General features: G+C 45.6%; 1 protein-coding gene across 3 annotated transcripts in view; it reads right to left on the minus strand.

The window, feature by feature from the left end:
- si:ch1073-335m2.2 (msx2-interacting protein) overlaps positions 1–16,784 on the minus strand; it is a 44,047-nt gene that overhangs the window by 8,707 nt on the left and 18,556 nt on the right. For all 3 annotated transcript variants that reach the window (XM_067415104.1, XM_067415107.1, XM_067415106.1), the window contains 6 exons: positions 8,745–9,097; positions 8,489–8,614; positions 8,298–8,411; positions 8,113–8,226; positions 7,268–7,368; positions 82–7,162 (listed from right to left, as the gene is read on the minus strand). In XM_067415104.1, the coding sequence (XP_067271205.1) occupies positions 82–7,162; positions 7,268–7,368; positions 8,113–8,226; positions 8,298–8,411; positions 8,489–8,614; positions 8,745–9,097 (7,889 nt within the window). The remainder of the gene's footprint in view (positions 1–81; positions 7,163–7,267; positions 7,369–8,112; positions 8,227–8,297; positions 8,412–8,488; positions 8,615–8,744; positions 9,098–16,784) is intronic.

A 16,784-nucleotide genomic window follows, 5' to 3' on the forward strand; every position in this document is an offset into this window, starting at 1 on the left:
TTTTTTGATGTGCGAATTTTGGACTCAGTGTGCAAAGGCCTTAAAAGCCAATTTAAAAACAGATGAAAAATGCAATGTTACCTGTGATGGGGGGATGCTGTGGGCCGACTGGTTGATCCCCATTGGAGAATTATCAGCGAACTGAGCGTGGCTGGGCCGGAGATTTGTATATATGGCTGAATACTCTGGGAAGGACGTTCCGGCTCCTGCGGTCATTAGCTGGACTCTCTGAGGAGAAGCCATTGCACTACGGATCGCCATCATTCCCTCTTTACTGGGAGGCGTCTGCGCTCTCCGGTGCTCGGAAGTCTTCGACGGATCCTTCTCTTTTGCTAACAAATGTGGGCGAGGAGATAGGGACGCCCCAATGCTGGTGGGAGTGGAAGATGGCGGCATGTTCTCCGCAGTGGGGCGCTCGCTCTGCTGGTGGTGGATCAGAACTCGCATGTCTCGAGGCTGAATGTTGAAGCGGTCGATGGGTAAGCCACTCGGGAGCGCTCCACGATATTCTGCCGCGATGGATTCCGGCTTGAGTTGGGAAGGTGTTGGTCTTCCGAGACCCGGGTGGAAACGCCTCGCCTCCTCTTCGCCTCCGTCAAGGCTTCTTGTGTTGCCAGTGTTAACTTTAAGCACCATTTCCCGGTTCGCCACAGCTTGTGGAGATGTCGGTCGTTGTCCGGAAGGCCAAGAGGAAGCAAGACTCTCCGGGTGAATTCCGTAGTTGATCAGCGTGAGAGGAGGAGTGTTTACTCTCACCTCACCTTGAGTAAGGTGACCCATTGGGCCAACGCGGTGCGGAGACATTCGGCCAATGCTGGCATGGGCATTATGTGGAGGCATGATCACAGACTGCTCCGAATGGTGGACCGTGGACACGTATGGTAACCCAGGGGGAAGGACCATAGACACACCTTTCGGGGATGAAGAGCCAATGGGAGATGACACTTTGGCAAAAGGAGAATGAGGGTGTCCGGATTTCCGAGGAGATCGCGGCTCCTGTTTAGGTTGGATTAGCGATGGACTCCGTTCTGTCTGCGTGCCACCGATAAACCCAACGTGATTCCCAGCAGACGAGGGAAGATGTGGACTTATAGCTGGGCTAATAGTTGGGACCCAGTTAGGTTTGACGCCATCCACACCCATTGACTCATCTCCTTTCTTGGGGTGCTTCATCACATGATGGAAACCCATGACCGGTGATGGGCCGGCCGATTGTTGCAATAGTTTAACGACTCCGCTTTGAACCGGCGTGTACGCGGATTCTAACTTGTCCAGGGCAGACTCTTGTTTAATCGTGGAGACGTTAAGTTGGGGTTTTATCGGATGGCCATGATCATGGCATTTCGGAGGCTGGGAGGCACTGTAGAGTTCCTGCTTGATTTGGGGCATGGACACCAGTTGCTGAGACTCCATATCCACACTACTGGCAGGTGGGATCTGGCTGATTTTGGCACTTATGCGATGTGGCCCATCTATTTTCTGTCCGGAATGACTTAGCACCACCACACCTTCTGACGTTTGAACTCTTAGGCCTGTGCTAGATCCTGTACTGAGCGATGTACTTTCCACGATATAGCGACCTGCATTTCCCCCTTCCTCCCCAACTGGTGGACCATGGTAAGTACTACTTTCCTCTAAACTTGGCTGGTAAATCTGTTTCGGAGGTTGTTTGTCAAGAAAGGGGTTTCCAATGGGTGCGTTTGTCTTCTCCTCTAAATCAGGGGGATTGCAAACTCGACTGATGACAGAGGTAGGAGTGGAAGCAATAACTGAAATAACGGACTTCTCACTGAAGATCTGCTTTGTTTCCGGGGATGGTATTGAGGCAGGCTGTCGGACTATAGGTTGGGATGAAACGGAAGGTTGCCTGCTATCTTGATGAACACTTTTGCTTGATACCACATCTTGCGTAATGTCACTTTCCCTTGCAGAATGAGGATGCACATTCCCAGATGTAGCGGCAACATCCAACACCGGGACAGTTCTAGGCTTTGTGAGGATTTTACGCAAATCATTGGCGTCATGAACAGGGGCATCTGAGGGTAATGTTGGGCTCTCTACAGAGGTCTGAGGAGGCGAGAGGACTCCGGCTTCTTTCGGCTGATTGAAACGCTCTGTTGGGGAAACAGAAAGCCTGCTTGGGTATGAGGACAGATTCTTGAGACAAGTTCTTGTTGGAGACAGTGAGGGGGATGTGTTTTTGTATGAGAAAGGCTGATACTTGGATGACGTCGGGCTTCTGCTGAGCGCAGGAGATTTGGGGATATCCATCTCCGTTTTAAGAGGCAACTCTGGCTCGTTTGGAATGTCTGCATTAGCTGCAGGTAAAGTTACGCCCTTCTTGGTAGAGGAAGAAGTAATGACAATGGCCGAAGTTGTGGTGGATCGTTCTGTGACAGCTGGAAGTTCTGCGGGTGTGGTCTCCGGCGACTTCACTGGTATATTTTCGCCATCCAATACTACATCTTTGAGGGGTTCCTTTTTGCCTCCAGCACCCTTTTGGCCTTTGCCCCTCTTTGATGCCTTTGGTCTGCTTTTACTACCTTTTCTAGGAGTGCTTACAGTTTCCTCTTGAACAACTGCTGTTTTGACACAAGTTTCAGATACTTTTGAACTGGGTCCAAGTGTCTGCATATCAGCATTCGGATCTAAATCGGAGTTGAGGATTTGTTCTTGTGGCAGGGTAGATGTTTCCTCTGCCGTGATGGAATCTATTGCAGCAGCAAGCTCCGTTTCACTTGATGGATTTGCAGGCTTTTCTTCGTCTAAATCACGCTCTGGTTCTTCAGCTAATGAACGCTGTGTCTTTGTCAAGTTACTTTTGAATGGAGGAGGAGATGCGTCTTCTGTCAGCTTTGCAATATTCTCAACAGCCTGCTCGAGTTCCAGCTCTCGAGACAGCGAAGCTACGTCTGGATCGATGGCTTGCGTTGCAGAAGGCTCACTATTAACTTCATCCAAGGACTCATTTTCAAATTTAGCTTCCAGTGCCTCATCCTTTGAAGAAACACCAGGTGAGCTCTTTTTGGGAGAATCATCAGCTCCAGGTTCATCTTCACTAGTCTGAAGCATTGCCTTTACCTCGGTCACATCAAGCCGGATTGTAAGGTTTTTAAGAACAAGAGAGTTCTCTTCAGTTATGAGTTTAGAACTTTCTGATATTTTCTCCATTTTGTCTCCCTTTTTTCCGATTCCAGATGCTGATACATTCACTGGACTTACTCCTTTTTGTGTGTGGGGTGAACTTTTGCCTTTGCCTACTTTGGGAACCCCCTCACGGCTTGTCTCACTGGCATCCAATTCCTTAGACTCGATTGATTTTGACCGTTCTGTTTTTCCAGCAGGTACATCCTCTGCTTGCCGTCGATTCTTGGGAGGGCGTCCCCGTTTCGGTGCAGCAACAGTCTCTACATCAGAACCCACGTCTCGGTCTACACCACGCTTCCGTGCAACACGAGGTGATTCGGCATCTTTTCCAGGTTGCAGTGCGGTTTCATCTTCAATTGGTGTAGCATAAACAGAACGCACATTTCTACGTCTTGCCCTAACTGGCTGTAAGTTTTGCTCTGTACCTTGCTCCATTTCTGCACTGTGCACAGGGGACTTACTTACAGACTTTAAATCAGGCACTGCCTTGGATGCCTCTCCTCTTGGAGAAGATGAGCGTTTATGTTTTTCTTTGTCAATGCGCTCACTTTTGCGGGTGCTTAGTTTGTCTGGGGTAGCAGGCATAGGTGTATTTACTGGTGTGCTAGGTGATGTTTTACCCTTTTTATTTTTTGACTTTGGTGGGGGAGACACCGCTTCTTCAACTGGATAATTATCAGCAACTTTCGGCTCATCTGTATTGTTAGATTCAGCCTCTGTAAGAGGCGGCTCTGGTTCCTTATGTTGCTCAGAAAGGATATGTGAGAGGGGACTTGGTGATTCTGGAAACTTCACCAGAGGCTCAGTCTCTGGTTGGGAATTGCTCACGGGCGTTTCGTTGCTTGAGAGCGGTTCTGAAACCACTGTGTTGGTTTCCGGAGCACTTTGAAAGTCATTAGTATTTAATGCAATCTCCTCGACTGGGATTTTTGACTCTTGGCATTCTGAACTTTTGGGTTCTAAGGGTTGCTCAAGCAAAGGCTGTAAGGGCTGAGCATGCTCTTTATCTTCCTCCTTCACAAAAGGATCAAGCAAATTATAATTAGGAGTATCAACACTTTCCGTTTCCACCAATGGCAAGGATTCTTTGGCTGCTAAAGGCGGTGATATTAAAGGAGCTTGGATAGGACTAGTTTGAGGAGCTTGGACAGGGCTAGTTTGAGGAGCTTGGATAGGGCTAATTTGAGGAGCTTGGATAGGGCTAATTTGAGGAGCTTGGACAGGGCTAATTTGAGGAGCTTGGACAGGGCTAATTTGAGGAGCTTGGACAGGGCTAATTTGAGCAACTTGGACAGGGCTAATTTGAGCAACTTGGACAGGGCTAATTGATTTGCTCTCAGCCTGATGGATATTAGGTTCTGTAGCATTTTGTTGCTGTGGAGGTTGTTCTTCCTCGGGTGTTTTACTTCCTCTGGTTGTGTCTATAGCTTCTTCATGCTTGGCATTTTGAGGGATTTGATCTTTATTCTTCTGTTGCTGCAACCTTGTTAGCTCCAAAAAGCGGCTATGGAAGAGCACAACTGGTTCTGGGTCAGGCTGGCCTTCTATTGGGCCTTGCTGAGAGTACAGATGTCCAACAGCATGTTCTGGGTCCTCATGCTTTCGCTCCAGATGCTGGAGACGCCTTGAATCCTGCTCAAAAATAGAACTGTGCAAAAAACGTGACGCAAACAACTCTCGTCTCTCCTGTTCTTCTGGCTTTGGATCTTCTTTCCGGTCATCGACTTTGTCGTCAGACTCGCTTCTGATTTTTTTCTTTTTCATGTACCAAGAGGGGGTCGGTCGTGGTGCTGACACGACCTTCTCTGTGTCCTTATTACTTCTGAAACTAGCAAAATGTGTATCATAATCGAGGAAAGACCAGTTGTCTTCCCTCGAGGAGGACAAAGACTTTGCACGCTCTAACAAAGCTTTAGTATCCGGTGTGATTGTCTGATCGTCTGCAAAAGAACGAAATTTGTGTCTCTCTAGAGAGGATGTTAGCTTGGACTCGGACAACCTGTCAGGACGATGTCTTTCAGGGAAGGATACGGAAGTTGATGGAGCAGGAGAGTTGGGCTTATTTTCACGATCCTCTTCAGAGTCAGAACGCACTTCACCAGGTTCCAAATCGGGCCAAAGCCTATAATCCAATAGCTTCCGATTGAGACGTCTTTTCTCAGAGCCTCTTGAAAAGTCAGGTAACAAGTCTTGCTTGAGTCGAGTATCCCAGCGTCTTTGCTGCTCATCTTGCAGAGATGTACTCATCTTTGAAACCTGTACGGTTTGCATGCGTTTGCCGGCCAGCTCCAGATCTAATGGAACATTATCTTCAGGCTTAGATGGTTCTTTTATGTCTCTCATGGTCATTTGAGCATGAGGGTCAGCATATTCCACCTCTCTTTGTAGCGGGGCATGTGGAAACCTTGGAGAGTGTGTGTTATTCCACTCAGGGTCTTCACTCTTTTGGCGAATGGTTCGGTAAATCCTCTCTTTCTTAGCACTCATTTCCATCTCAAAGGACTCTTGTTTCTTGATCTTACTTGGAGGCGAGGTATCGGTTACATCCTGCGGAGGTTTGCCGACCTCATGGACCAGGCTACGATGCTCGAGATCTTCCGCATCTAGACCTTGATTGGCTTCGGTCTTTCCTGGTTTATCTGGCACTTGCAGCTGCTGGCGTAGCCGTCGGTTTTGCTCCATCTGTTTGCGGTAACTCTGAGAAAGGTCAATGTTTTCAAGATATTCGTCTCTTACTTTGCCGTCCTTATCCGAGGTTCCGTCAATTGAAAACCGTCTAGGGATAGGGTGCGACTTTGAGTCCAAAACATCCCCCTCGGCTAAATCACCCGGTCGTAGCGGCGGACCTTGAGATGAGCTTCTTATAGATCCATCCAACTCTTCCCTTTGACTATAATGGGAGCTAATCCTAGATTTTGAGTGTTCTCTTTTTTGAGCCTCCTTTTCTACTTTGACATCAACATCGGCCTCTTTTGCAAATCCTGCGTTTGTTGGAAAGTCCGCAGGTTGGCTAATCCCAGGAGCTGGATCGTCCTCTACGCGCCCTCTTTTTTGTCTTATAGTTTTCCCACTGGGATCACCAAAGCGCCTCTTTCTCGCGGCAAGTCTGTCCGAGTCTAAAAGGGGATCTTTCCCATCACTTCCCGAGTCAGACTTTAAATGTTTCTTTGACTTTCCTTTGCTATCCCTGTCCATCGAGTCACTCTTGGCCTGATCGAGTCGCTCTCCCTTTTGGGACTCAAGGCGAGGTACGTGCTCAACAGGAGAGGGTTCTTTGTCCCCTTTATGCTTCGGTCTTTCTTGAGTCTCCACATCCGAGAGTTTTACTTTCCCAGAAGCCAAATCGAGAGTAGCCTCTCTATCGGGATCAGAATGAGGTGCACTGGGAGACTGCGCTTTACCTCTCCTTTGCTTTGCCTTCTCTCCTTTCTCCCGCTCAGCCTTTTCCTTACGCCGGGCACGCTTCTTGTTTTCCGCGGCGCTTGCACGCTCAGCCTCGGTCGGCTCCATCTCTCTCTCCAGCCCTTCCGGTTTATAATCCACTGGCGATTTCTCCGACTTCTCGAACTGCGGTGGAGGCGGCGGAGAAAGCGAGCTACAGCTCCCAGATCTCTCAGAGGAGTGTCTATACACACGTCTCTCGGCTTCTCTGGAAACGCGCTCGGATGGCGAGGGCGAAGCTGAGGGCGTTAATGGACGGCGCGGATGAGACGGGCTCCATCGGCCTCGATCGGCCTCAAAGCGTTCCCGCTCCCGTTCTCGCTCCCGCTGGATGTAGCTGTACTTCCTAATGTCCTCGAAAGGGTCTCGATAATCTCGGTATTCCCGCGGGTCCTCGTGATAGCGTGGATCATAGTGTTCTCCTTGGTAATGATCCAGCTCTGTTGTATAGCGATCGCGACTGCGACCAGGATAGTCTCGCCGGGGGTCTTCAGCGTAAATCCCCGGAGTCCTTACGTTCTCGTAATACGCCCGCTCAGCTGAGAAGTCATGATAAGGAGTTCGACGCTCTTCCCTGACAAGAAAAAGAAACAAGATTTTGGCAATAAGTAACAGAGCTTGAAAATACTGCAGGTAGGAATTATAGCTTCAAAGGTGTTTTCGTAAAGGAAGCTCTCACCTTCTCTCTGTTGGAATATCATAAAAGTCTCGAATGTCCTGCCCTGATGCCTGCATAGATCGATAGAAAGCCATTTGACTCTCCTGACTGGCAAAATCCACCTGGACAGAAGAAAAACACATTAGTCAATCAACTTTATTTATATTGCACTTTTACAATGCTGATTGTGTCAAAGCAGCTTCACAGTGTTAAACAGGACAATTTTACAACAAAATTTGATTTGGCTGTACAGTCACTCCGGAAAAACCAGTGACATTATCAGCCCATCCCAACTTATCATACAGCGACAACATGGCAGATAAATACTATAGGTTATAGAATTTACATTACTGTATATTAGTGTTGATATACCGGTACCAGAAAAACATTGCGATACCCTGCTATTACAAACGGTACGATATGGAATTTTATTAGTAGCGGTACTTTAAGGAGGACAGCACTAATATGAGCTGCATTCTTAATTTGTGTCAGGACGTGTGTGCGTGTGTGCGTGAGCTCTGCTTTAACCCTTCACTAAACACTGGAAGTAGAAGAGTTAAATATATATGCGCAGGGCATGACAACGAAAGCAACAGAAATATGCGCGCATGAGAAAAATAAAGCACGGCGAGAGACCGGTATCGAAAAGCACTGGTATCGTATCGAAGTCATAATTTTGGTATCGTGACAACACTACTGTATATATACTGGTGGTCAAATGTTTGAAAGGAGTCTAAAATACAGTAAAACCTGCAATATTGTGAAATGTAATTCCCGAAGCTGAAATTTCAGCTGCTCAAGAAACGAAAAAAGGAAAACATTTTTTATATTTGTCAGGACTAGTTGTTCAAAAGTCAGTTCCACACCTTAATTTTGTTCCCTCCGATCTTCCAGCCTTTGGTTTCTCGAACAGCTGCTTGGGCAAAATCCGTGTTGTTGTACAGAACAAGAGCCATTCCTTTTAACCTATCAAACACCACCTGTAAAAGAGGCCAACGGTCAGTATAACGCTAACGCAGCTCCAGTAAAGCTCAGTATGGTGGAAGTGTACCTTGACGACGGGTCCGTAGCGGCAGAAGTGTCTGGTGAGATACTGCTCTGTTATATTCGAGGTCAGCCCGTCCAACCACACGCATGCGGTCGGCATACTCTTCCCAAACCCCAGCTGGAGGAGAGCCAGAAACACACATTACACACCATACAGGCCCATTTCACCCAAAACGGTATAAACATCTGCAGTACCTTTAGCCTGTTGGTGCCCAGATACTCTCCATCCATCTTCTTAATGGCTTTACAAACACTTGCAATATCCGAGTACTGGACAAATGCATACTGGGGAACGCCATTCACCCTCTTGATATCAATATCCTGAAAAATCAAACAAATAACAATTACAAATATAGCTACAAGCAATAATACATTAATATTAAAAAGAAGAAGAGGGAATATTTGAACGTCATTGAGCTATTTTGCCAGCCCTAATATAGCGCGGTCGTACCACGATCTCGCCGAATCTCTGGAAGACGTCGAGCAGCTGCTGGTAGTTAGTGGTCTTCTCCAGGTTGCCGATGAACAGGGTGCGAGTGGCCTTGGGGTGGAACTCGTCGATGCGTCCATCGAGCGGCCGGAACTCGTTCTCGCTCTCCGTCTCGGGGCCGTTCCAGGCAGTCACCTCGATCAGCATGCCGAAGAACAGCTTGCCTTTGGACACGCTCAGGGCCTTCTCCTGGTCCTCCTGCTGCCGGAAGAACACCAGGCCATAGCGCTCCTCTGACGCCCCGTGGATCTGCACCGATGTCACCTTACCGTACTTCTTAAACTCGTGGAAGAGCCCGTCCTTCAAACTCGTGTCTGACGGAGGAAAACAGCAACGGGTGAGCGATTTATGACTCGCCATAAGGGACTGTTACCCTAGCAGGGTAGTAACCGCCTATCGACACCCTGCAACCACCCAGAGTACCTTAGTAACCACCTAATGACACCCTACCAACCACCAGAGTACCTTAGTAACCGCCTAACAAAACCCTGGCAACCACCCAGAGTACCTTAGTAACCACTTAACGACACCCTTCCAAACACCCAGAGTACCTTAGTAACCACTTAACGACACCCTTCCAACCACCCAGAGTACCTTAGTAACTACTTAACGCTACCCAATCAACCACCGAGTAGTACCTTAGTAACCGCCTAACGACACCCTTGCAACCACCCAGAGTACCTTAGTAACCGCCTAACGCCACCCTACCAACCACCCAGAGTACCTTAGTAACTACCTAACGACACCCTACCAACCACCCAGAGTATCTTAATAACTACTTAATGCTACCCTATAAACCACCGAGTACCTTAGTAACCGCCTAACGACACCCTTGCAACCACCCAGAGTACCTTAGTAACCACTTAACGCCACCCTATCAACCACCGAGTACCTTAGTAACCGCCTAACGACAGCCTAGCAACCAACCCCCCAAAGTACCGTAGTAACCGGCTAACGACACCCTACCAACCACCCAGAGTATCTTAGTAACCACTTTACGCCACCCTATCAACCACCAAGTAGTACCTTAGTAACCGCCTAATGACACCCTAGCAACCAACCCCCCAGAGTACCGTAGTAACTGCCTAACGACACCCTACCAACCACCCAGAGTACCTTAGTAACTACTTAACGCCACCCAATCAACCACCGAGTAGTACCTTAGTAACTGCCTAACAACACCCTTGCAACCACCCAGAGTACCTTAGTAACCGCCTAACGCCACCCTAACAACCACCCAGAGTATCTTAGTAACCGCCTAACGACACCCTAGCAACCACCCAGAGTACCTTAGTAACCCCCTAACGACACCCTAGCAACCCCAGAGTGCCTTAGCAACCGCCTAACGACACCCTACCAACCACCCAGAGTAACTTAGTAACTACTTAACGCTACCCTATCAACCACCGAATACCTTAGTAACCGCCTAACGACACCCTAGCAACCAACCCCTCAGAGTACCTTAGTAACCGGCTAACGGACCATTGACCCAAACACACAAGACTTTGGCTCATCTTAAACACAGACATTTTTCATGAAACCTGAGAGATTCCTATGAAGGTCTACTCACATAAAACACTGCAAAAAATGCTCTTCTCACTCAGTGATTTTGTCTTGTTTCCAGTTGTGGGATTACAAATTTATAAATTGTTATATCAAGGTTCCAATGTAATAGTATACTAACAGTTTGTTATGTACATAATGCTTTACAGTTTGGAGGTTTCAGGTTGACTACATTCTAAGGAGATCAAGCTAATCAGTCTTTTGTCTTTATGCACTTCCTGATCTATAAGCAACATTGTCAGAGTGATCACATTTGCATCTATTCGTCTGATTGGTACTGTTATGCTGATAGGATTAGGACTGGTGACCTGGAAATGTATGGGGTGTGTCCCTTTTACCTAAACAACATGTGCATTCCTTTGTTTAGATTGTCTCCTACTCTACTGTGTAAATCCCTCCCCCTGAAATGTGGATAAATTACAATGTATAATGTTTAGAATTAGACTTGGACGACTGCAGCAACAGTGTGTTTCTCAATAAAGAGGAACGCCTGCCCGAAAGATATACCCAAGCTCTCCTGGTCTTCACTTCTGAGTTTCCAACAGTTTTGGTGCCGTGACCCGGATAGAGATCCTCACCTGAATCCAGCTCAACAAAGATTCTGACTTCGTTCCACCTGAATCCAGCTCAAAGATTCTGACCACGTTCCAGACTGAATCCAGCTCAGCAAAGATTCTGACTTTGTTCCAGACTGAATCCAGCTCAACAAAGATTCTGACTTTGTTCCAGACTGAATCCAGCTGAATTGTTCTGTACAACCAAGGGTTGGTGAGTCACTCTATCCAAAAGAACCATTAAGACCAGTACAAATTTGTTATCCTCTGCACAGCCAGAGAAGAGTTATCAGACAGCTGTAGGGTTTGATTAACTAAGTTATCCTCTAAAAAATGTGTTTTAGAGATGAAAGTTATCCTCTGTTTTCCAGGCAGGGAAGGTTAGCATCACAAGCTAATAGTTTGTAAGCCTCTGTTTCGGCAGGGAAGAATTGTTTATAAGCCTCTGTTTCAGGCAGGGAAGAATTGTTTATAAGCCTCTGTTTCAGGCAGGGAAGAATTGTTTATAAGCCTCTGTTTCAAGCAGGGAAGAATTGTTTATAAGCCTCTGTTTCAGGCAGGGAAGAATTGTTTATAAGCCTCTGTTTCAAGCAGGGAAGAATTGTTTTGCCTCTGTTTCTCAGGTAGGGAAGAATTGGTTTGCCTCTGTTCCAGACAGGGAAGAATTAGCATCACCAGCTAATAGTTGTTCAGCCTCTGTTTTTCAGCAGGGAAGATTAGCATTGCAGGCTAATATTTGTGTAGTCCTCTGTTTTACCAAGGAAGGTTAACAGTAGTTGATCTATGTTAACAAGTATACCCTCTGTTAACTAGAATTTTAGTTTTTTGATTGTGTGGTTACAAAGAAACATGTTTAGAAAGAATGCTAGACTGTTCTCCACAATTGAAAAAGGTGGTCTTGCGACGCCTTTGTGGTCAGATAGTGAATTTAAGTCATTGTTAGGAGAGCACATGGACTCAATTGTGACTGAGTCAGTCAGATTGTATTTGACAAAGAAATATGAGATCCATCCAGACAAGACTTGGTCAATTGATGAATGTAAAAAAGTTTTAGGAGCATGTATTCGCAAGAACAATGTGAAAGGCATTATTTGTTGTCACAGAGAATTTGGTTTAGCGCTAGCTAGACAACAGTCTCAGCGTATCTCAGAGCTAGAGAAACAGAACCAAGAGTTCAGTGCTAGGGTAGCATCTTTGACAAAGAAATTGAACCGCAACAAAGCTGCAGAGAAAACTGATGTGAATGAAGTTAGTCAGACTGATAACACTTATCCTGACTTACAAACTTTGTTTGAAACAGATGTAGCTATCCAAACAGTAACTGATGTGCCTGACAATTCAGTGAAGGTATGTGGTGCAAGGAAAAGATCTGGGATTGAAAGTGTTCCTCATAACTCTGTTGAACAAGTACAAACTATAGCTAAAGGACTAGCACCTAAAGACATAGAAAGATTATCCCAGAGCTTACCCTCAGCACGCACACATTTTTCTGAATTTAGAAGGACATTGTTATGCAAAATGCGTCTCTACGACATGTCGTTAACAGAAGTCACACAGCTGATGTCACAAATTCTAACTGAATCTGAATTCAACAGTTTTGAGTCTGCTGTTACTTCTGAACTACAACATGTCAGTAAAGGCGATATGAGAGAAGGTGTTTTGAAAATTCTAAAGAATATCATGGGACCCAAAGTAGACTGGTCCAAAATCACTAACTGTGTGCAAAGGAAAGAAGAAACTCTCAGCGAATACACTGAAAGATTTTGTCAGTCAGCTATAACTGACAGTGGAATAGTTGATGACTCTGAATGTGTTTTAGATGACCAGGGAGCTTTTGTTCGCATCTGGTCAGATGGTCTTTTAGCCGAGTACAGAAAAGCATTGCCATTCCTAGATCTAACTTGGTCTAACAAAACTCTCAGAAGTAACCTAGAAAGGTTAGCTACATGGGAAAGAGATACTGATGTTAAGGCAAAAGTAAGAGTAGCAGCAGCTAAGTTTAGCACAAGAAATCAAGTTAACAGAAGGCCTAAGAGAGAAGGCAAATGTAACTACTGTGAAAAATCAGGTCACTGGCAGAAAGAGTGTAGGAAAAAGTTGCGAGATAGTAAAATAAATACTATGCATAATTCTGTTCCTTCTCAGCCAGCCTACAATCCTGAAGTAGTTCCGCCAGGGTACACTGAAACTTTAGGACAGCTTTCTCAGGCTCTTCTAAAAGCACAAAATGAACAGGCAAAAAACTAATTGTTGGGGCTGTGAGTAGCTACCTTTCCCCTGTAATCCATCACAATGACAAGAGAATATTTGTGAAAGGTAGCATAAAAGAGAAAGAGATTGACTTTTTGCTTGATACAGGTGCAGAAATTACAGTAATTCCTACAAAATTGGCTAAAGGTTTAAACATTCCGTACAAGAAAACTAAACTTTGTTTAACTGGTGTAATAGGTGAAGACTCGGTTTTGTATGAAACACCATCCATAGAGGTACAGTTCGGCCCAAAGACTCTGACTACAAAATTGCTATGTGCTCCATTAAATACAGGTGCAATTCTAGGCATGGATCTACTCAGACAAGTACATCTAACTTTAGACATGTCCTCAGAATCTACTAGCATAAAAATTTCCTCAGCACAAGTTTCTACCAATGGTTCAACCCCTCCTGAGTATGCTTTCTTACAGAATCACACAATTTGGGCTAAAGATAAGGATGATTGTGGGTTTTTGACAGGCGTAGAACCAGTCAAATTGACAGGAACTCCACCTCCTGTAACCAAACAATATCCAATCAATAAGGAGGCTATACAGGGAATCAAACCTATTGTAGAAAAGTTGTTGCAGCAAGGAGTGCTAGCTAAAACCTACAGTCCCTGTAACTCACCTGTATGGCCCATAAAAAAATCCAATGGGACATGGAGACTCACCATAGACTACAGAGTAGCCAATAAACATATTGATAAAATCACCCCTCTTGTAGCAGATCCATCTACAATTTGTAATGGCTTACCATTAGATTGTAAAGTTTTTTCAGTAATTGATATGTCTAATGGATTCTTTTCTGTACCCTTGCACTCTGACAGCCAGGCATGGTTAGCTTTCACAGTTGACTATGAACAATTCAAGTGGACACGGTTGCCACAGGGATTTCAGAATTCCCCAACCATATACCATCAGGCTGTCAGACGTGATTTGTGTGACCCAGAATGTCCAGTCAAACAGTCCACCATGATTCAATATGTTGATGATATTTTGATTGCCTCTACCAATCACAAGGTACATCAAACTGACTTGAAAGCATTGTTGGACTATTTGCAGAGAAAAGGACACAAATGTAGCTTTCACAAAGCTCAAATTGCTAAAAACCAAGTCACATTTCTGGGTCAAACAATTGGTGCAGGAAATAGATCTATTACACAGGATCGAGCCGCTTCTGTCAAAGCTATACCTCCGCCTAATACTATTAAATCACTCCGATCTTTTTTAGGAACAGCAGGTTACTGTAGACCTTGGATTGAAGAATATGCCTCAATTGCACAACCTCTCTATGACTTGTTGAAAGGCCAAGTTAAAGATTCTGATACTGTTTGTATGGAAGAAATTCAGCTCAAAGCTTTCAATGATTTGAAGAGAGCACTATGTCAAGCACCAGCATTAGGAATTGCCCAATCTGACAGGCCCTTTGTGCTTTATGTCCATGAACACTTAGGCTTCATGACTGCATGTCTAATGCAAGATCATGGGGGCATTTTGCGCCCAATTCATTACTATTCTGGTAAACTGGACATAGTTGCTCAAGGGATGGGCCCTTGTCTTAGAGCAGTGCAGGCAGTTCATTTGGCCCTTCAGGCTTCATCAGGAATGGTGTTAGGACAGACTGTAAATGTAAGATGCCCTCATGCAGTGTCCGCACTATTGAATCAAGCAAAAGTCACCTCTGTCACCTCTTCTCGTTGGGGAAATTGGTTAACAACCCTCACAGCCCCGAACATTGTTTTACAGCGTGCACCTGTCACAAACCCATCCTCATGTATGATGTCTGCAATGACTGAAGTTTTGTTAGAGGATGAAGGAGAAATGACTCACGATTGTGTTACGCTTACATACGCAGCTACAAGTGAAATAGCAGAAACTCCCATTGAGAATGCAGATTTGGAGTTGTTTGTTGATGGTTCAGCTCAAGTGATTGTAGGTAACAGAAGAGCAGGTTATGCAGTCACTTCCACCACTGAAGTGGTAGCTTCAGGACGTCTTCCAGATCATTTTTCAGCTCAAGCTGCAGAACTAGTAGCCTTAACTAGGGCATGCACGCTAGCTTCAGGATCGGTTGCAAATATCTACACTGATTCCAGGTATGCTTTTGGGGTCATTCATGATTTTGGTGTCATTTGGCAAAGTAGACAGTTTCTAACTTCTGCTGGATCCCCCATTAAGCATGCTGGATTAGTAAAAGATCTAATGTTTGCCATGAAACTTCCAAAGAAATTAGCGGTGATCAAAGTGAAAGCACATCTCACAACTAATACTATGGAAGCTAAAGGTAATGTTCTTGCTGATGTAGCTGCTAAACAAGCTTGTTCCTATGCAACTGTACAAGTATGTTCAGGTAGTACAGCACAAAAGACGATTCTGCCTCCTGAATCAATAATTGACCTGTACAAAGATGTTCCTCTATATGAAGCATGGACATGGTTAGACAAAGGAGCCACAGTGGATTCATCTGGCTGCTGGACCAAAGGGGGAAAGTATGTTGCCCCAGAATCACTGCTTCCATATTTGGCTCAACAAATACACAATTTGGGTCACAATGGTCCAGCAGCAATGAATCACAGGTTCTCAAATCAATGGTGGAATTCAAAATTCAGAAATGTAGCTAACGAAACAGTCAAAAGATGCGTTACATGTCAGAAAAATAATGATGTGCCAGCAGCAATTACAGCAGCAACACATACCCCAGCTCCACCAGGACCATTTCGTCACCTGCAAGTTGATTACATATCGTTGCCTCCTTGTAAGGGTAAAACTGATGTTTTGGTTGTGATAGACAAGTTCTCAAGATGGATAGAAGCTTATCCAACAGGGCGTGCTACAGCTGCACATACCGCTAAATGTCTTGTCACTGATTTCATTCCTAGATGGGGATTACCAGATTCCATTGACTCAGATCAAGGTACACACTTCACAGGACAGGTAGTCAAGGAAGTGTCTAAAATGTTGAAAGTTAAGTGGAATCTTCACTGCCCCTACAGGCCACAAGCATCAGGACAGGTTGAACGTGCCAACAGAACAATCAAAACCAGACTAAGCAAAATGCATCAGGAAGGAGTATCATGGGTTGAGGCGCTGCCAGCAGTTCTGTGTAGTATGAGAGCGTCACCTAACAGATCCGTAGGACTGAGCCCTCATGAGATTATTACAGGACGGCCAATGCAGATGCCAGGCGTGATTGATCTTAGAAATGCGGATGTTCACATTGCCTCAGATGCCCTGATCACTTACTGTGAAAACCTCACAAAGGCAGTACAGAGTGCCAGAGAGAGAGTTGAGTCATGTTGGCAGACGCCACCAGAAGGTGGACACACGATCATCCCAGGTCAGTGGGTGATGATAAAGTCATTCAAAAACAAGCCCTTAGAGCCTAAGTGGCATGGACCACATCAAGTGATGTTGATTACAGCAGCTGCAGTGTTGTGTCAGGGAAGGAAAGCATGGACGCATGTGTCACACTGTAAAGTTGTTCCTCCACCGACAGGGATAGGTTAGGACACACGGACCAGTGAGGAGCCCAGGAAAGAACCGAATGCAACAGGCATCGGGGGCCAATCCTGCGGTGAAGATTCCCTCATAGGCCTTCCCCTACCCACTAGTCCATCCTTACCTCACTGTTC

This window comes from Pseudorasbora parva, chromosome 14 (assembly GCF_024679245.1).
Source record: "Pseudorasbora parva isolate DD20220531a chromosome 14, ASM2467924v1, whole genome shotgun sequence".
Classification (NCBI taxonomy): domain Eukaryota; kingdom Metazoa; phylum Chordata; class Actinopteri; order Cypriniformes; family Gobionidae; genus Pseudorasbora; species Pseudorasbora parva.